This window comes from Scatophagus argus, chromosome 8 (genome assembly GCF_020382885.2).
Source record: "Scatophagus argus isolate fScaArg1 chromosome 8, fScaArg1.pri, whole genome shotgun sequence".
NCBI lineage: Eukaryota > Metazoa > Chordata > Actinopteri > Scatophagidae > Scatophagus > Scatophagus argus.
Genome location: NC_058500.1, coordinates 18,485,297 through 18,506,910, shown reverse-complemented (window position 1 = coordinate 18,506,910; position 21,614 = coordinate 18,485,297). Strand labels below are relative to the sequence as shown.

Here is a 21,614-nt window from a genome sequence, read left to right as displayed (position 1 = left end):
AGTGACAACAAAAGGGTGAAAATACGCTGAATAGCCTTGTTGCGAAATGGGGTGTGATATAATGAAAACCTTAAGGATTACGATGCTGACATATTCAACAGTGGTCCTGTAGTGTGAAAAGGCTAAACAAGCCTAAAGGTCACTCCAGCTTCATGATGGTTATTTAAGTAATGTGAGCCTTAACAAAACACTGGGCAGCCAGACCAATACAATCCTACTTACCTGTGCAAAAAGCAGGATTCTTTTCACGTGATGTGACTCTAATGTTTCAGTCATCAACAATCTATTTACAACATCTACTGTGATTGTGAGATGCCTCAAAATGGATACACAAACCCCCACTACACCAGGCTCCAAACTAAATATTTCACTATTTTTACGTGTCTTGTTCTGTGTTCTAAGGCAGGAAACCAATAGTGAAAAAGCTGCAGCATGAAATTTTACCAACAAGCATGGACACTTTGTATAACTCTCACAGTGAGTGTTGGGGAGGTAGGTGTAAGCAGAGGGTGTATGAATGCTTTACCTTGTGCTGGCTGAGTTCTCTGGGACACCGCAGTCCTGCGTGAGTTTTGTTTACAGCCCTCCCTGCCCATGAGGTGAGCCTTCCAGGCCTGGAACAGGACAAAGTAGCTCAGTGAGTCTGTTCCTCTCCCAGGTACCTTCTCCATCAGGGCAACCACGGGTGACTGTAGGCCCAGTCAAGACCCGTACGGTTGCCCTCCCTCCCAATAACACTACAGCCTTTCATTGGGTCGACGTTTAGAGCTCTGGCAGCGAGTGTGACTTTCTGGGTGTGTGTGAGGCATCTGCATGTTGTGAGTCAGATTTTTAAGGGCATCACAAATTCTGACTAAGGTTGAATAGTATGTGTCAATGTATATTTACTCATAAATTAAAAGGGCATTAATTATTGTCATTTTTATTATTGCCAAGACCAGCCACAATGCCGAGCAGGAGACACACTTTTGATAATATATGGTAGTAAAACCAAGGAGCTGGTGGTGGACTTCAGCAGGCGCCAACACACCTCATCCGCACTCGTGAACATCCAGGAAACAGACACTGAGAGAGTCATCTCCTTCAAGTACCAGGGTGTTCACCTAAACAATAAACTGGACTGGACTGACAACACTGACACCCTGTACAAAAAGGGCCAGAGCAGACTCTACCTGCTCAGGAGGTTGAGGGCCTTTGGAATACAGTGTCCACTCCTCAGGAACTTTTATGACTCAGTGATGGCATCAGCCATCTTTTATGGTGTGATTTGCTAGACAAAAAGAGGCTGGAAAGACTGGTGAGGAGGGCCGCCTCAGTCCTGGGCTGCCCCCTGGACTCAGTGGATGAGGTGGGTGACCGGAGGACGATAGCCAAGCTGTCCACTCCTCAGGAACTCCCATCCCATGCAGGACACTCTGACAGCACTGGGCAGCTCCTTCAGTGACAGACTGTTACACCCACTCTGTGTGAAGGAGAGGTACCGCCACTCCTTCCTGCCCACTGCTGTCAGACTCCACAACATTCACAGCTGTTAGACTGGACATTTAAGCTGTTGAATGTGTTATCTGGACAATAATTCATGTGTAATAATGGGACAAATGGTCACACCAGACCTGCAATAATACATGTGTAGTAATAATTGTGCAATAATCTTTACTCATGTAACACTGCTACAAGGATCAGTACCTACATACTTAGTCCCTGAAACAGATCTGTACAATAATCAATCCATCCACTAATCATAACTTGAGGGACTCTAGTGTAAATAGTCTTTTTCTTTTCTGTACTGTGTACAGCTGCAGGTACTTGTTTCCTGTGTATTTATTCTTTTTGAAGGCTCATCCTTCCCTTTTCCTTGCATGCTTTGCACCCTCTATATCCTGTTTGCTGCTGTAACACTGTAATTTCCCAGTTATGAGACCAATAAAGGATTATCTTATCTTATGTTATCTTATCTTATCTTACAGGAAACAGGAACAGGAAACAACAGGAATTTTCATGCCCAATATTATGGTAATATGCAGGAACAACACAGCTCTTCTTAATATCATTTCAGCTACATGTGCTGGTTCCTTTACAGTGCCTGCTGTCTCACTGGAGTGGCTTACTGGGACACTGGAAATGCATCAGAGCCGTCATTAACCATAACAGTTACACCTGTATATCAAAGCCAGGAGCCAGGACAGGTGCTGGTCAGATGGATTCTTGCAGGACTTGCATGATTCATTAGACTTCACAATGACAGAAACATAACGGAGGACAAAAGAAAGGCCATACTGCCACGTCTCTTAGTGGTGCAGAGAGGCTTGCACACTGCTTTTTAAACATCTGTATCGATCAAAAAATGAAAGCTGACACTAAAGGGTGCAGAAATACGAGCACTGTTTGTTTACAAAGATGAGATCAAACTGTTCCCCCTGTGGTTATATCATGTAATATTCAACAGACAGGTTTTATTATGACAAACGCTCATCACACTCAGCAGCCCATTTTTGATGACATTCTCAGAAATGTTGATTATATTAAAACAGTTAATCTTTAACACGTTACGGAGAAAATGTTTCCCACATTTACACAGCGCCAAGCCATCTGAGCAGGGAAAAGTGCTGTACTGAAAGAAAAACCTGAATCTGTCCAACAACCCTTACTATATAAATGTTTAGCGACAGCATGGCTATAAAAAATACATATTAAAGTTTTATCCAAAAACAGCTAATCTTACTCGTCCTTCAACGGAACAGGAATTCAAAAAATGTGATTTGCTTCATCTTGAAACAAATGAAACAGCCCATTAAGAACAAAGGCTTCGCCTGCTTTGAAGTCTTTAAAGGCCAACAATAGCCTTGTTTTAACACCTGTTTTCTCCTCCAGCCTAATATTAGATGCTTTTGAGTTTCTGTGTTGATATAAAAGGGGAAAATAGAAAAGCTCACCAAGTAAAATTAAGGCCCAAGTTCTTTAAAACCTTACAGTCTAGAGTTATCAAATACTTGTTTTTTTCTCCTTGTTATAAATTTGACTATCCAGGGAGCAGCTATATAAAAGTGACCTATTTTTGCAAAGAAAGAATTTGCATAAAATAGACCACATGTTGTATGTTAATTTCTAATTTTCTTGAGTCGAGCCATCGCTTCACAAGAGAACATGAGTCACGGCAGAATCTCACCTCCTCTCCAGCCATGAAATTGTTGTGACACAAAGGACAGTGGTTGGAACCTTTACCCGAGATGGGGGCTGAAACAGAAACACAACACCCGCAAGCCACCTGTTATCCAACACGAGAAAAACTTCCCCAAACACAAAAACATCTTTGAATACAATACGCCTTTGAAAAATGGGAACATAAGGGTAAAAACAATCCATCTCCAATCACAATTCAAGTTTCTGGTCAATTAACAGTGGTAAGAGCGACTTGAAGTTTATAGTAATACAAAAGGCTCACTGGTGTCAATTACGTATGGAAACATATGGCTTATGACAGAGGCACAGTATCCAACTGGAAAAAACCCAACAGAGGATCCTGTAAGAATAGCTGACATCAGCTTTCAGAGCATAAATACTGGCAACAGGGCTTGGTACCTTTCCAAAAGTCTAAAACCAACCAACACTCTGGAAAAATACTAACATTTGATCTCCCTTCATGAAACATTGAGATATTAAAAGAGATGACCATCACAGCATCACTGAGTATGAAACCAAAGTTAGCCTCAGTCGTCCAGGCTATGAACAGTTGGGGTAAAAACAGAGCAGAAGTGTGTGCTTATCCCCTTCTAAGTATGTCAGAACAAATATATGTACTGTATGGCTAATCCAACTGAGGATATTATGTTTTTATGTGAAATTGTGAAATGTACATCATGAGACAAACTGGCTATTCTAATTAAACGGATAATATCAAGCCAAGTGGCCAGTAATCGTAGTAATCAATCAGAGGACAATCAAGGGCAGTTTGGCACTGTGCTCTGTGGTAAGCCACCCCCAAAATAAGCAAGACATGCAGCTGGCTGCTGTTTCACCCAGTCAAATATCTACAACCAAATATTCAGTGTGATACATGTCAATATCATGCCGTTATATAACATGATGTTGACTTCTTCAATTAAATTTGACTAAATTCTGAGTTGGTAAACTGTTGAAGTGCCTATTATGGAACACACAGATATGTGAAAGTGGCAGTACATTTACACAGATGAAGTACCTGTCTGAAAGGGGCCGTCTTCTATGGCACTAAAAATTTGTAGTTTACAAAGTTGTAATAAATTGCATGACAGAACGCTGCCTCTAGAAGGTCAAACAGTGAAGCATTTTGAGTGGAATTTAGTATGTTATTTGGTTATATTTAGTAATTCTGGTTAAGTCATTTTGTTATTGACACATGCTCTCTCACATATACCTTTGTTTCATGTTAAACCCCTATCTCTCTATCCCATATCACCATCTTCCACTTTCACTTTCAAAAAGGAAATACACACTTTTGAAACAAAGCCAATAAACCGGCCGATTTTCATCACATGAAGCATTTTCAGAAATTTTCCAGGGACATGAAAGAGTGAGGCAGAGAACTCACGGTTGCAGGTGGGACCCTGGACATGTCGAGTCAGATCTTCAGTGGCCACGGCCTCTGAGCAGCGTGGACACTGGCTGAACTTGGACCTGCTTTCACATTCACCCAGCAGGTGCTCGGTGAGGCTGGCTATCTCAACTACCTGTGAACACACAGCTTCTAGTTTTACTGCCAAGTCAGTGGCTAAAACAGACGTCCCTCTTCCTGAGGGACTAAAAATGTGCCAACACTTCTGAAAATGTAACAGTCTACCTGTCTACATTCATCACAGCGTCTCAGCATAGGACAGTGTTTCCAGTAGTGAAGATCCAATCCGTCCTCTGTGAATGATTCATCCTTTTTACCACAGAATATACACAAGCTGAAAGATCAGATCAAGCAGCAGATCAGATCATTTTTCTTCAAAGCACTGCACACTCATGACATAAAAAAAATAATGCATTAAAGAAGAACTGACTGTGTGAAAATTGCACAGAAACCCCACATCTGTGAAATCGACACCAAGTTAATATGCTATATTCATTGTTTCTATTAATGCAGTGTCTTTTGAGAGCTCCACTGAGTTATGAGTCACTTACTTGTCAAGATAGTTAATAGTTTGCTGGACGTCAAGGCTGTTTATTTTCTTGTTATGGGGCACTTTTGTGACAGCTGGAAATAAAGAAGACATATCTGTTACTTACCATGACTGCACTAAACTGAGGACACCTTTCAGATTATTAACCCAATGAGATCCAGAGCTCGTCAACAATCAGAAACAACACAGGTCTCACAGAACTTAAACATGGTATAAAGATGAAGAAGATCTGAAACATACGATTAAAACAAGAATGAGGACAAATATGACAAACTATCATGGGCTCTACTATTAACGTCACAAGTCAGGACCTCAGAGCTGCCTTCAAATTTTCTACTTGCACAGGAACGGGGAACTTTTGAAGGACTTAGCATTAGTTCTTAGATGTCTCTAAAGATGTTTTGTGCTGCAAAGCAATATCCCTTAGTGACAGTAAGATCTGAGGTGCTTTTTTCCTGCTTCTTTCTACTTAAACATGTGTACCTTTGCCAGATTTTTGAGACTCTTTCTCAACCTTGGGAGATTCTTTCTTGGCCATTTGTCCTTTGGTGCCTTCACTGCCACTCTCCTTCACAAGAGGACAGAAAAGTGAGAACAGACATCACAAAGCCAACCAAAAGAGATGCTATCACACAAAAAACTACACAACTTAACCAGTGAATTCAGACATAGACCGTGTCAGACGAATGATGGAACTCCTCTTCACATGGTATTACCAGTATTATCTGTTCATGTGAATAACTGAGTTTTTGACCACCTAGAGAGTAAAAAGTCTGTGTGGAGCCAGTACAGCTTAGCAGCCATTTCAAGAAGTGATGTAATTGCAGTTTGATGACAGCTCCACCTACTGTGATCTCTTTCAAGGCAGCCAGCTGCTCCTGAAGAGAGTGGATCTCATCCTTTTCTTTTTGCCCCTCCTGCTGACCACCTCCCTTCTTCAAAGTCTGGATGAGAAGAAACATGCCATAAACCACAGTCATTTCTTTCTCCCGTTAATATCATTTCAGCATCACAGATCTTTCCTCCTCACTACGGCAGATATTATTTTATTGTCGTCTTTTTAAAGTTGCACGGCTTTAGGCTCTGCAGACTCTCAGAGCTGCAGTGATGTGGTTTGCTTTGGCTGGCAGTGACTCACACTTATGAGCGCATGATCAGACATTTTAGCACTTGAGCACTACTCAACAGGATGGCCATTACGTCATGGGAAGGCTAGGTCTCTAAGCATGCCAGTATGACATAAAGCTTGGTCACTTGGTGAGTAATAAACTCTTCGGTAAAACAAATATTTCACTATGGCAGTGTTCCACCACAAGCTGTATTTGTAGTAACTCAATTTGTCATTTGTTGTGGTACACAACAACAAATGCTGTCACCATTTTGCTAACATTCAAGATGATAGTTGTGTATTGATAATGTGCAAAGTCAATGTACAAAAGTGTGCTTTGTCAAACAGGTCAAACACAGACTGTTTGTGATGGCTTTGGCAAAGTTGTGGAGGCAGTTATCTCTCTGTTCAACATGAAACCCAATCTCTTCTTCCTTGTTACTGTCAGCTTAAAAAAATAAAAAGACATCACATGACAAGCTCATTGCTTATCAGCTTGAGATAGTCCTTTCATCTGCTATGTCTGACAGGCTCACTGTCCCTCAGCCAGCTGCTCCTTGCTGCCTACAGTCTGTTTCAAGTAAATGTGGACAGACAATCAGGTTGAGGAAAGTAAATCAGATGCAGTGAATACAGACACCCATGTAAGAGTCAGAAATTTTATGATTTCATTGATTTCTAATATACCTTCTAGAAGTGAAAATGTTAAGTACCAATAACAGATTCACTGGCAGTAAAGGAAAAAAAACACTTCACACCTGAGTATCTACTAGTTTTCCATCAATCTTGGCAAAGCCATCAAAGAGGGTCTTGTAGAGGAAGTTCTTCCGTGCAGCAGCATCGTTGGGTGGCAAGTAGCTGAGAACAGCAGCTCTGTGATGCTGGTACATGGACAAGATGATGCGCAATGCCAGCTCCCGAACAAATGGCGCGCTGTGCTCCAAAGCCGCTGTACAGAACTGATGGAGGAAAACACGCTTTGTATTAACATATGAACACTGAAGAAGACTGGATTGACTGGATATTACTGCTGAAACACATGCAATTAGACACTCTGAACTTTGGGTTGTCCTAAACAGAAAGAAGACAATTTTTTTTGTTGGCATGAAACTTAATTGCAACTGAAAGACAGGTTAAATTTTAACTTAGGTAACTTGTTTACAGTTACTACACCATAATAAACACCATGTATAGCAGAAACCAGGTTTCTGTAATCGTGGAGGGAATGTAGGTGATTAATAAAACTTGTTTTTCCCCCAGCTATAAATCACCCAAAGAAGTCAGTTTCTTGGCCATGAGAACGCATAACTGGGTTTCAAATGTACACATATGTGGGACTGACAAAGACTAAACTTACATATTAACTACAAAATTTAATTGATCAAAAGTCAGAATAGAATCAGGAGGACTGAGGACACAACTCCTATTCATAATAAACAGTCAACATAAAATCAGCCCTAAACAACACAGATGGATCCAATTTCCTGAGGATCCGTGTGCCAATTTTAGTGACTTTCAACTTAATTATGAAGTGCACACTTTACTTATGGCTTTGATTAACTTCTTCAACCTCAAGAAACTTGCTGGTCCACATTTCTTTTTCCAATGCACTACTTATGCTTTCATAAGACAGTTTAAATTGTGTCTGTGTTTGAAAAATGAAATCAAATTAAACTTGCCCTCCCTTGTCTTACCTACAGTATGTTGGAGAAACAAGGCACAGAAAATATTCGGTGCTTACTTTTAAATCGACAAAGGTCAATGTTTCATGAAGTATTTGCTTTATATGGACAGTCTAGTTTCATTTGCTAAACAGCAGCATTATTGAAGGGAGTATACATCATGAGAAGAGCCCATTATCTGACATAATCTCTGTGAAGAGAACCCCAACACAATGGCAGTGCTGCCAGTGGAGAACATTAACATCCAGAGGTAAACTATCTACAAAGGCGGCCCATCCTTGCTCAACAGGCTCAGGGACAGCTTGCCATTAGTCTCTGTTGTCTGTGCTGACAACTTTTCATTTCACTTACAGGAAATTCAATCACCCCTTTTTTTTCACTGGGAGCAGATCACCCAGGTAACAGCGGACAAAAAAGGAAAAATGTTCAAACCACGGCTGGGCTAACACTGTAGAGCTCTCAAGAGGGCTAGCTGCATGAGCTAGAGACAGACACCAGTAGAGGTTTTAGCTGTGGATTGAAGGATTCAGTCATTTACCAAGCTTCTTGAGTGTATTAAATTAATTAAAACATATGACCTGTGTCTGTTATGAAACTTGAGTTTGAAGGGTGCTACTACCACCAAATCAAAGGCACAACTATGGTATGAGCAGGTTTATGTGCGTATTAGCAGGGTTAAATGTGTATAGATGTGCATATACCTTCATTCAAATTTAGAAGCGAAGATTAGGTTTGAAGTTCTAAGGCTGAAAAAATTAATGTATGCGCCCCACTTCACCACCTTCATAGCACACACTGATGTTTACATATCTACTGTATCCATCTGTATGCTGTGCATGGATGATTTTTCCTCATAGGAACAAAGCAATCAAACAGAACCTTCTGTACTTCTTAATTAAAAGCTACATTGCTTTTCACCACATAATAGTATCAGGCCAGGCCTGACGATCTCTGTTAGCAAGGATCAAGGATCCAAAATATTTTTACAACCATGGGAATATTTGTCCACAGTCCTGAAGACACTGTCTGTAGCAACTCTGTCGCAGTTGATCTGCTGCCGGATAAAAAAGCAGTGATATGCAAAGTGTCTATTCGTAACAAGAATAATATCCGTTGTAAGCTGGTATGCAAACTAGAACCAAATCTCATTAGCACAGTGGCTTATCAGGAGTATCGACATCAATGCAATCTTTCACAATCTATTCCTCACTGAGTTTATGTTTAAACCTGGTATCTCATATGTTTTTCTAGTCAAACTGTTCATTGTGATAGTAAGGAGAAAATGCAGACTGTGAAGACAGCACAGCACACATGTCACATCTCAATCAGGACTGCAAATGTTTCCCAGGCAAATATGGGACGCAGCAAACACAAAGGGGGCAGTCGCTGAGCAAGCTTGCACTAACATGCACACTCGGGCCATCCAATGCTATGTGTGTGACTCCAGCTTTAGAAGGTGGAGAAACTCTGAAGACAAACCTAACAATTTGCTCTCACTGATAAAAGCCGTGTAAAGTCAACAAGAGGGCAAAGTGGAGGGGGATGGGCATAGGACCGGTTGTAAACTAGATAGAGGACGGGAAAGGTTGTCATTGAGGCTGGCCTGGTCAACAGCTGTATTGTTTGCATGTAGATATTATGGCACCGCTGAAAACTGGTGCAGTGCAAGGGATGTAAAGTAGATGCCAATGGTGACAACATTGCCTCAGATGAGGTTACTGAAAGCCTGGCTGGGTGATCTGAACGGTCTTTCCATTAGTCACACCATAATTACTAAGCCAAATGTAATGGAAAATCATCATGATGGGTGCCTACTGGTAAAGTGGAATAATACAAGCATTTTACTGTTGACACTCAGCAGTTGTTGACTTTAGCATAGAAATCTGTGACAGCCTCTGAGATTTTGACTGCCTGGCACTGTTTTGGCTGCTTCTGATAATTAGTACATTTAAAAGCTATCTTTGTGATATTACAGCCATACAATCCCCTAAAAACATCTAGTTTATCTTCCACAATATTTCTAACAGGGTCAGTGTGACAATTTGGTTAGCACTGTCACCTCACAGCAAGAGGGTTCCATGTTCTCCCTGTGCCTGCATGGGTTTTTTCTGGGTACTTCAGCTTCCTCCCACAATCCCAAAAAGATGCACCTTAGGTTAATGGCTACTCTACATTGCTCCTGTGTGTGAGCATGTGATTGTCTGTCTTTGTGTGTCGGCCCCGCAACTGACTGACAAACCAGTCTGGGTTGTACCCCACCTCTTGCCCGTAGTGAGCTGGGATAAAGCGGGATGGTTGGATGGATGCATTTAGCATGTTTGAGTTGTTTTTACCGTCATGACATTCTCCAGAGTGAAACCAGAGTTCTCTGCACCCATTTCAGCGAGTAGCTTCTCAAGCAGTTCAGCCCGACTCTGAGCCAGTCGAGAGGGGAAGTTAGATTTGAAGGGCTTCACAAGCTCACCAGGGATTAACTGCAGGTTACGTACATCCTTCAAAACAGCAATTTCCTAAAAGGCATGAGACATGACAAAGAGGATGAAATTTTACAGCATAAAAGTCGAGTAATGTAATAGTAGACTTACAGTGTGTACCTTTAATTTATGTAATATATGTGCTGTAAGTCACTAACAAAACATATCTGTGTGATGCTACACATGGTCATTTGTCATTCAACACAAACATCTGCTAGAGGGACAAGTCATGACATGACATGAATACAAGAGTACAATTAAAGCAAGACAGACGAAGGCTCTTGGAAAAACTTCTCCCAGTTGTTTGCCATTTTAGCCTTTGAGGGTGGTGGGATAGATTTCAGAAATATGGGAAACAACATGCACACACACACAAAAAAAAAAAACAAAAACTGACTGTCCTCTACACAGACAGAACCACTCGGGCACTGCTCTAACAAATCAGCGAACAGATCCAGAAGGGCCGGGCAATGATTTCAGAGGGATCCTCCCTTTCTTACTCAACATACGTTCACCCATGCGAGAGTGCACTGCAACACATTTCACTAAGCAAATGCACATTATGAATGTTCACCCTTAGACATGTTCTTCACTTGTGTACTGCACATCATCACTCAGTCCATCAGTAACACTTTCTGCTCCCACCCACCAGTACATGTGAAAGAGAGCCACACTAGTGCAGTAGTGCACAAATAACAAAACACCTGTTCTATTGGCTCGGTTCAAGTTAAGGGATACAAGGAGGCACTTTGGGCAGTGAGGGTGATTACAACATGGGACTTGTCTGAAGGCTGAGGCAGAGCATGACAGCCCTTCAGATGCCTCCTAACTCACCCTGTATATCAAGCTACACTACAGTGCTGCAGCACACAGCAGTCAGACCTCTGCAATCAAGCTCATGTCAGGAAAGCTAACTTCAGGCCTTTCAAGATCCTTTTTAAACAACTTCCACATATTAGGTTCTGCACACTCTACGTGATAAAATTAGAGGCACAGACACAAACATGCAGAAGTTTAGTTTTATATTTAAATGGTGCTGAAATGTCTTTTCAGTTCCTGAAAAAGTTATATCCTCTCTCCACATTTCTTGTCTGCCAATCAGTCAGTGGAAAGATATGTGCATACATGTTGAAAAAGGCTCAACTTGAGCAACAGAGAAAAGGTTAAGTGGAATTCCGGGTAAGCTCTAATATCAGGTCAATCTGAAAGAAATGGCATGGTGTTTAAAAGTATGGGGTTTATAATGTTATCAAAAAATTACATTTGGTCAGAAAATTTCATTTTTAATCCTGACTTCATAAATACTTGTCATGTTTATACACATGCTCTCCCAAGTGGCCACACTCGGCCTAGGGAGACTCATAAATCTCTCTCTTTCACTGTTAAGAAGTTGCAAGCTCTCTGTAACTTTTATTTAGACATGTGTTTCTCTTGGGAAAATAATCCAATTTCAAAGAGACTAAGTAGTATATGTCAATAAAACTGTTGTGTTAATCCAAAAAAACAGAGAGAGACCAACAAAAGCATCAAGCACACATAGGTAATCTTTGTTTTCCAAGTTTGCCCTTGGAGGAAAGTTGGATTGAGTTTTGCAAACAATGAGGTTGTTCCTTCTGTTTGCGTACTGTGTCATGTGTAAATAAAGCGACTTTCTAGTAATTCTTCTAATGCTACCCAAGTGTTGTCCACTGGACTGATTTCATCTGGAAGGAACAAGCTCAATTAAAACACAACCCTTATCTATGTTTACTTGTACATACACAGCCAGTTAAGCATAAAAATATAATCAGGTTGTCCTCAGTTGCATATATTCACAGTCACTGAGTGTTATGTGTCTTATGGGTATTTATCAACTGTGGAACGGACAGAGTCTGAAGACTCGGGGGAGCTTCAAACATAACCCTGGCAGAGGTCGCTGAGGTTGGCCCACTGACTGTCAAATCTCAGGTCTAAGAGGGCCAGTGCAGACTCCGTTCTGGGTGTGGAACAGCGGACAAGCTCTTTATCCTTGCAGGCTTGCCGAGGTCATCATGGAAGTTTGACCATATAGTCGGTATGTGTTTTGTGGACTTTGATAAGGCCTACAACTACGTTCCCCAAGAAACTCTGCAGGGGTATATTGGAAATCTGGGGTACTGGAGCCATCTGGTCCCTGTATAACCAAAGTGAAAGCTGAGTCCATATTTTCAGCACAAAGTCAAACACGTTTGTGGTGCTCAATGGATAAGATCTCAAGTTTTACTCCATAAGGTGGATGGGCTCGGCATTAGAGACAGAGCATTAAGAGTGAGCTCAGAGTACTAAAGGCAAGTTGTTGTTCTTTTGCCAAGACAATTCAGTAAAGGAATCTTTTAGAAAGATTTTATCTTCTTTTATTACTCAACTTCTTGAAAACATCTAAATTATCTTGTGCCGCCATTTACCTCTATGTTATGTTTGTCACCTAAAAAAAGCATAGTGCAGCTTTGTCTCTTGGCTTGCTACTTAACTGGCTTCAGTCTCTCAAAGCAGATGACATTTAACAGAGAGGAAGTGAGGGAGGACAGTACTTCATCACTGTTCTGTTTATTAGTCTACACAATACAGACAAAAGATTCGGGGCACCTGACTGTCACAGCAACAGGGGCTTTAATGACATCACATTATAAATACATTAACAGCTCTGCAGCTACAACAGCTTCCACTGTTTTTGGAAAGCTTTCCACAAGACGTTGGGGTGTTTCTGTGGGAATTTTAGCCCATTCATGCAGCAGAACATTTGTGAGGTCAGACACTGATGTTGGATCAAAAGGCCTGGCTCACAGCCTCCGTTCCAGTTCATCCCAAAGGTGTTTGATGGCGTTGAGGTCAGGGATCTGTGTGGGCCAGTCAGGTTCTTCCACATCAAACTCATCCAACCATGTCTTTATGGACTTTGCTTTGTGCAATGGGGCACAGTCATGCTGGAATAGAAAAGGGCCTTCCCCAAACTGTTGCCTGAAGTATAAAGATTTCCCTTCACTGGAAGTAAGGGGCCTAGCACAACCCCTGATAAACAGTCCCATAAAGAGGTGTGTCTGGATACTTTTGTCTATGTAGTGTATGAGAACACTATAGTGGTGATACTGTTATTCTGAGGTAATCTGTACACTGTATATAAATGATGAGTTGCTCTGTCAGAGAAGCACACATCAGTGTACTCTTTAATGATAAAGAAAATAAACTGCATTCTCACTGCTTTAGAATTTAATACTACCGTGTCTATTGCATTTAGGTGTTTTGAAGGTCTGTTTTATTACTGCACAGTTGAACTGATTTTATTCATAATGTTTTCAGGATTGCTGTCATGCTGTCTTGGTTACTGTTCCACCCTTGAGAGTCACCTCATGGGATAGGGAGGTTACTAAAACCTTCTGTATTTGTGACAAAATGTTCCACCCTCATGGTATGTGTAGAAATCACCACAAATTCAAATTTGAGATATAATAAACAAATAAGAGATATAATAAACAAAAAAAACGATCAACTCAATACCCCATTCAGTACAATTTACACTGTATGCCAGTCTTTTGGCAAGAAGTTTTCTGGGTTATTTTGCAGCAAAATGTAAAAATGTCCATGTTTTTGGGGACTAAAAAAAGAAGAGGGTGCTGATATTTCAACGTTATCAGACAAAAGAATTCACAGAGTTCTAAATTAGGGAAGATGACAGCATAAGTGAAAGCAGATTGTAAAATCCTCTTCTCCTCGGTCAAACCAAAGCTACTAAGGATGGCATGCTAACAAGAAGCAAAATGACTATGGAAATCAACTGTTGCCACTGGTGCCAATTGAACTTAAGTCCAGTGTGTTACAATACCTGTATGAATGCTATAGCTGCAGCCCGCGGGCGGCTGGCTGACTCTCCGGTCCTGGCCAGCAGGTTGGGCCAGGTCTGCTCCAAGCAGTGGATCATCTCGGCCCGGCCCAGCCCCAGATCTGGGATCAGCTGGCTCAGTAGTAACTGCAGCAGCTTCAAGGAAGCATGGAAGACCTTAGGAAAGAGCCAGTGGAGACTTAAAAATAAACAAGTGGACCTTACAAGAAAATCTAGCACCAGGGTGATGTCAATTAGCAGAGAGGCTAGACCTGGCTAGGCTAGCAGTGTTTAGTTTGACTTGGTTAGAGTATGCAGATGGAGAGTGTCATTCAGTAGTTGTGAATGGAGGTTGTGCTGGGTTTTTCTGCACTCACTAACAAGACAACCAGACAACCTAAAAGGCTGTGGAAAACGAAGATGCCACAAATCCGAATTACCAGTGCATCGTGAATATTTGTGGAATTTTGTATTTAGTACATAGATTTAGAGTCGACTTACATCTGTCTTATTGGGAAATTAGGTTTCAAAACCAGGTACGTTCCCACCAAAGTCAGTTAATTTGGGGATATGAGAACACGTAAACTGGGTGTGGAAAAAACAAGTAGGCCAAGATTGCGAAAAAGGGGTGGTCTTGACTCACTTCCAGTAAAACCCTGGAGCCAACCACTGGATTTTATTATAGCAGACACATTATTTGCAAAAATTTCAAAAGCTAAAATTGAATAAATCCATCTGTTAATTGCGAAATCTGATCAAGAAGAATCTTACAATTGTTCTTTTTAATTATATTTATGCAACTCACTTGGTAACCATGGCAACACATCAGCATGAGTATTTATTAATGAATAGGTCAAAGCTGGTAAAATTGCTCTGCTTGTATCCTACACTGTGTGCATTGTCAGTTCATTTAGGTTCAGTAAAAAGCATGTGACTGTCAGTCTGCCTAACTTCGTGTTTACTGTGTGAAAAGGAACTTTGTCAGGACTGAAATGCAACAAGATTTTTTTCCCTTGGTCTGGACCAAATAAACTACAAGTGTGAAAACACCTTATACTCTAAATACCTGTAACACTCTGGGCCACTTTCAGACCCTGAATGTAATGACATTAAACATACATTGTAGACCACTGAGTTCCCACATAACTAAACTAAAGCGCATTTGGGGAGCAACAGATTAGCCAGTTAACATCTTAGTGGAGCATTCTGCATATCAATGTAGCTAGGAAAATAAATCATTAGAATTATTGAAGCACTACCCTTTTCATTACCATACAAGCTGTAGACAACTTCTAGGGAGGAGTTACAAGGCCATCTTTGTCAAAGCTGTTTGTTTAAGGAAGCAAGCTCTAGGAGAGAGAACTGGGGTTGCACATGGTACAGGGGGATCACTGTTAAGAGACTGCATGTGTGAGTGTGTGTCATGATTTAACAACATAAACCTTAGCTCTCGTTGTAACAGGAATCAAAAGAACATATTTTAAAGAAGCCTTTGACAGTGATAAAGTACATAACGTTTCAATAAGATTCATTCACACCCTAACAGTTTTCTTTGAAGGAAGTGACTCACAGGTGACACTTTATCTAGGAGGGTCTTCTTGATCAGGAAGACTGCAGCTCTTATCATGGTTCTCAACTCTTCCCTGGGAGTTCTGGGTGATAGCTCCAAAAGTTTCTTGTACACAGCCACGAGGGCATCCTCTCTGCAGGACCATGATTTGGAATACACACCAGCTACCTGGAAAAGAGGAGAGGACAAAAGATTAACCAAAGGTTGTTAAATATATAAAACATCAGTTATGTGGATTTTACAGGAGATGTGTGGATATAGGTATATAGGATATAGATTTACACGTATACCGTGTATATACATTATATTACAAAGCCATGTACTTGTCAATACTAATTTATTTATGAAAATGTTTTTTTGGTCCCTTTAGTCCCTTAAAGCTGCACAAACCATTATTTATATCAATGGATCTCAGTGGATCAAAAATTATTTAAAATTTCTGTACTGTTGCATCTTGTTATCTGCTGACAAATATGTTGACATAAATATATCCGTGAAACCTCATATAGGGTAATAATGCATAGAATATCATTAAGGGATGCCAGAAAGTTTTTTTGGAGCACATATGTGGAAAAAATAAAAACCCTGGAAAAGGGAACTCTTTGGACAGCTTAGCTGGTGCCATGGACCTGTTTTTTTCTTACCAGGCTTTCTCCATAGACCTCTACTGGAAGGCCAGCCTCTCTCTGGGCCTTCTCCGTAAGGGGCTCTGGCTTTCCGCTCATGTCAGGGCTATGTGGAGTCCTTTGAGCATCAGGTTGGGGGGAGTGGTGCTCTGCAGGGCTCTGGATGGCCTCCACAGACCGGTCTTTCCTCTGAAGGGCAGGCAGCGGCCTCTCATCATAAGGCACACTGGTAACCTGTTAGCATAAGACAAGAACATGCCTGGAATATAATATTTACATACACCATACAACTTTCACATTTTTAATTACATTTTTAAAAAAAAAATATATATATATACATATATGTATATATATATATATCATGTGTATGTGTGTGTTTGTGTGTGTATATGTATATATACACATATATATACAGATAGATAGATAGATAGATAGATAGACACATTTATCTGCAACCAAAACAGTACATAGAGATCCCTCAGTTCAAAAGTTCAAAGCAAACAGATCTACTCTTTCAAATCTGAAAAAGATGTCCAAGCTTACGAAAAAATGATCACTTCTACCCTTGCTCTTTTCACTAATTCTCTATTATTTAGCATCACGATGACAAGGAACTTTTAACCCCTTCTATATAATCCTAAACTCCATCCAGTCAGCACTGGATGCTGTGTCCAGGTGCCAACTGGCACAAAGCAGCCTCAAAAGAGGCTCAAAGCCCCTCCTTGAGGCCAGGTTGGCAGCCGCTAGAGTCAGCCAACTGTTGAACACTTTTAATTAAATAGTGAAATCAAAACCTGCAGAAGAGCTGGTCTGTGTAGGAGGTGAGTAAAGCATAAAAGCCCCTGCTGGTCATAATCTCCCTATATTCTCTGTGTTCCAACACCACAGAGGCTTAAGGTAGGTGTTACACTGGGCTAAATTGTTTAATATGACAATTCATGCAAGCAGAAAGTGGATTATTAATAAAAAAAAACCTAGTTTGTTATCACAGGCCATCCGCAGTCTTTGATAAATGAGTAACGGATAAATTGATTGCATTTTTTAGTGTCTGCAGGTGTTTGAAAAGGTTTAAACTGAGTAAAGATGATCTCATGTGCTGCATCATCGACACATCTGATGAAGTGGAACCTACATCTATTTTGGGTGCAGCAGCAGGGGTGCACGGTGTGCCAGGCTGGCAGCTTAGTTTGGGTGCAACAGCTCCTGCGTCTGACTGTTGGCTCTGAGGAGGGTTTGTTACTTTCTCCTTCCTGAATGTGTCTGTGGACACAAGGGGTTTGGTGAGAACTGAACGGTGGCCTGGAGAGGGCTCAACTGAGGGAGGATCCTGGGCTGGGGATGACTCGACTCCTCTTGTGATCTGGTGACAGCACGGAACAGAATTCAATTTATGCAAAGTGAGTCATAATTTTTAATCTTTTTTTAAAAGCATCACCTTAGACAAAAACACTTTTCAAATATTTTTTCTTTCTTTTTTGTTAGTGACTGACCATTGCCAAGTCAAGCAGGTTGTGGACCTCCAGCTGCTGGTAGACACTCCTCCTGTATTCCTCCATCAGCTCCTTCTTCTTCTTGGCCAAGTCATAGTCTTCCCTTTCAATGGCACATCGCTTCTCCACATCATATCGAGCCAAACGCTCCCCCACCTGCAAGAGATGGGGACAGGGAAAAGTAAAGACAAGCCTGCTGTTACACAGTGACCCAAAATGTTTGGATGGGTAAACACCGGAGCAGGGCTGTTGTATGGGTTTGCTTATCGTCTACTGATCGTCTACTTGGATTAATGTCAATTTGTGCCTTGGTACATTGACTAAAATGGTATTGGACATGTGCTATTTCTTATGTAGTATTGCTGACAGCTCAAGGGATCATTTTCATCATTTGTTCTCACCAAGTTAATGAGATCTGAGAAAGTGGTGTCATCACTAAAAAGATCAACTAAGAAAGAAACAGTCAAGATGATCAGACAAGGTTGTAAACAAACCCATAAACTGCAAGCTGTTAATATCCATCACTACCTACCTCCTGGTTCAACTTCAACCCGTCATACTTTCTGCTTGTTTTCCTAAGGAAAGGCCACTTAGATATTGTACTGATGTCACTGTGTTTCTAGATGTCAGCAATTACTGTTTGTACTGATTACAGTTTTATCATTACCAAAAGAAACAATCACCAGAAACTACACAAATAAAACTCAAATTGTAATTAACCACCTAACTGGAGCTGACTTGGAATAAAAACCGGCAATTCTGTACAATAATACAGCCCTGCTGCCCCATAACAGTTAAGTGTGCCACAAGGCGAATCAACAGAGTTTGCAGGCTGGAAATCTGACAACACCTTCCAGTAAGTCAAACACATAATTTCTTTGTGGGGAAATTCCATTAAGCTGAATTAAGTTGCTAACCAAGTGACACAGCCTGAACACCAGTGACGTGTGATGCTTTACTCTCTTTTGAATAAAACTAAGTGGTTCAAAATAAACACGGTATGTTTCTCCAATTTATATTCAGGATATTCAGTATGTAGTTTTTTGCTTTCTACTCAGCAAGCCTGTGTTTCCACATGTCATGTAGCACCAAAAACCATCCTCTGACATCCTGACCGTGCAATGACAAGGGATTTTCAGCATGACTACCTTGGTAAATGCTTTGTCAGCAATGCTAATATGCCATACTAACAAGATGCTAGTGTGTATGTGAGTGTGTTATCCGGTTACAAAAAGTTTTTGTGCTTGAGTGTAGGACAGACACTGCTCGAGGACCATCACCACAGCTGCTGAGCTTATTAAGAATTCATGGTCAGCATGGTAACACTGTATACAAAGGAGGCATGTAACAGGAATCTGAACAATGTTTAACAACTACTGTTACAAACAGTGTTGACATTATCTTGTGTACAAAAAGAATATATGCCTTAAAAGGATGAGATGTGAAAGAAATCATCATGTTATCTGTAGCAGAGAGTGAATTACTTCCTTATCACAAAAAACTTCCTTATCACAATAAAACATTTCGTACAGTTTTCAGAACTGTAGTTTACTGTCCATGACTTCCTGTGCAGAAGCAGGGACCCCCATACTAATTGAGATTGGGTATAAATCTGCTGTTTGTAAACTTAAAACAATGTTTCCCAAAAACACATTTCTTACTGTTACAAAGACTTAGTAAATTATGCATATAAATGCAGTCATTGCCCTATGCAGGATTAAGCCACTAAAAAAAACGCAGATAACAGCCAACATGTATTCTAAGTAGGTAATTTGAAAATGTGCTGTTGGAGCAGTGAAACAGGGAAGAAATGCGGTCATGTTTGCGGAGTAAAAGGAGCTGTCAAAAGCCAATAGTGAAAACATGGCTAAAAGGAATCCAAGACAGAAGAGGTAAGAGTGTACCACAATTTAGAAGCACTCCACTAGAAGTTTAAGTTCTGCATTCAAAATGTAAAAGTACTGCAGTATTATGAGATAAATGTACTTAATGTATCAAAAGTGCTCTTTATACAGAATAACCCCTTGACATGACATAACCACCGAATGGTTCTTTGTTTTATTGAAATATCGTATTATTATTATTATCATAACTATTATTATTATTATTGATACATCGATGTGTAAGAGGCATTGTAACATTGTGTCTGGTCAAGGTGGAGCTAAAGTTAACCAAGTTACATAGTGTCTGTTCTTAAAATCTCAATCTCCAAAATAACAAATCAAGTCATAACTGCCAGATAAATGTAGTGGGGTGAAATGCATAATATTTTTGATTGAAATGTTTTGAGTAGAAAGAAAGTAGAAATTGTACTTAAATACAATACTTGAGTAAATGTACTCATTTCCATTCCACCAGTCTGCCTCCCATCAGCTACAATACCTTTTGCAGGTCTGCGATGGCCTGCTTCAGATTCTTGGCCTGCTCGTATTTCTCCTGCCGTACCATGTCTTGTTTCTTTTGGTCCAGGAGACGGATGATGTGGGCAACTTCGGGGTCCTGGTACATGTCAAAGGCTAGGTCATCCAGGGGACAGAAGGACTCATATTTGCTGGGTGCAAGATGACAAACATTTAAAACATTTCTTTAGGTTGTTAAACTTGATAAAGCATGTTAACAGACAATGTAATTGAGTGTCTAAATTTATCTGAGTTAATGCCAGTGTAAAATACAAGCGTCATCATCAGTTAAATGGGCTCTATATTGAGCAACTCCTGATCAAAGGGGAAAAAAACTGAACCAATCCCCCACTCCCACCCAAGGACTGAGACCCCGAGGTGAGAGTCCCTTGGGGGTTGATATATGAAAAGAAAAAAACAATTTCGAAATGTGTTTTCCTCTTCGGACAGGCCGACACCTGCATTCTCTTAAAATGCGAATGAACTTGAATGCCTTATTGGTTGGCTTCCAGACTAAATGGCTTTGTTGAACAATGTTATTGTCACAAGACACAGAAACCAGGGTTCAATGGCCTAGCCTCACCCCATGAAGGTCGTGTCCAAGGCGGCTTCCAGCTGGGTACTGTTGAGGTAGTGTTCAATCAGCTGCTCTCTGCTTGGCTGGGGGTAAACAGATGGACAAATCACTTATGTGTTGTTACACAACTCTTCTCTTGTATTACTTGTTTTCTAATCACATTAGCTTTATGGTGACCCTCAAACTGCTCCTTTCAAGAGTGAGGACCAGCAAAATAACAGAACGACACCAAAAATACCTTGGACCTTACGATGGCAGAAGTACCAGCACACTTGCACACACACACACACACAAAAAAAAATCCAAACCAACAACCAATCATTAATCAGCAACTCCAGGCTACTGCCATATAAACACACTTGTGATTCACCGCCTACACTGCTGTTACCTGAAATGTGAAGTATAATAACAAGAAATGGTGTCTACTGATGTCACCATTATTGGAAAACTTCATAAGCATCAAACCAGTAGTTAATATAATGAAGGACAAACTGGTAGAGCACAGAGCCACACCCTGTTAGCCAGCAATAAGAAGGAACAAGAACAATACTGTACATTCATATGACCATACAATATGTAATTATTATGCCTGTTTTGAGGTAGCAAGGTCACATCCTCCTCATCAGTCACTTCCACAGCTTAGATCTGTTGTTCTTGCTTCGGCCATAAGCACATTTGTATGTCCTGGTAATGAACACAACTTCTTAAGTTA

At 40.7% G+C, this 21,614-nt stretch overlaps 1 protein-coding gene across 3 annotated transcripts in view; it reads right to left on the bottom strand.

Moving 5' to 3' along the window:
• Positions 1 to 21,614, bottom strand: part of cep104 (centrosomal protein 104) — a 31,788-nt gene that overhangs the window by 4,124 nt on the left and 6,050 nt on the right. For 2 of the 3 annotated variants that reach the window (XM_046396728.1, XM_046396727.1), the window contains 16 exons: positions 20,909 to 20,985; positions 20,309 to 20,477; positions 17,927 to 18,082; positions 17,569 to 17,796; positions 16,455 to 16,670; positions 15,811 to 15,978; positions 14,244 to 14,417; positions 10,265 to 10,441; positions 7,008 to 7,208; positions 5,990 to 6,085; positions 5,625 to 5,709; positions 5,143 to 5,215; positions 4,817 to 4,925; positions 4,568 to 4,706; positions 3,167 to 3,234; positions 527 to 614 (listed from right to left, as the gene is read on the bottom strand). In XM_046396728.1, coding sequence (XP_046252684.1) covers positions 527 to 614; positions 3,167 to 3,234; positions 4,568 to 4,706; positions 4,817 to 4,925; positions 5,143 to 5,215; positions 5,625 to 5,709; positions 5,990 to 6,085; positions 7,008 to 7,208; positions 10,265 to 10,441; positions 14,244 to 14,417; positions 15,811 to 15,978; positions 16,455 to 16,670; positions 17,569 to 17,796; positions 17,927 to 18,082; positions 20,309 to 20,477; positions 20,909 to 20,985 — 2,224 coding nt within the window. The remainder of the gene's footprint in view (positions 1 to 526; positions 615 to 3,166; positions 3,235 to 4,567; positions 4,707 to 4,816; positions 4,926 to 5,142; positions 5,216 to 5,624; positions 5,710 to 5,989; positions 6,086 to 7,007; positions 7,209 to 10,264; positions 10,442 to 14,243; positions 14,418 to 15,810; positions 15,979 to 16,454; positions 16,671 to 17,568; positions 17,797 to 17,926; positions 18,083 to 20,308; positions 20,478 to 20,908; positions 20,986 to 21,614) is intronic. The other variant, XR_006844077.1, reaches the window with a different exon arrangement.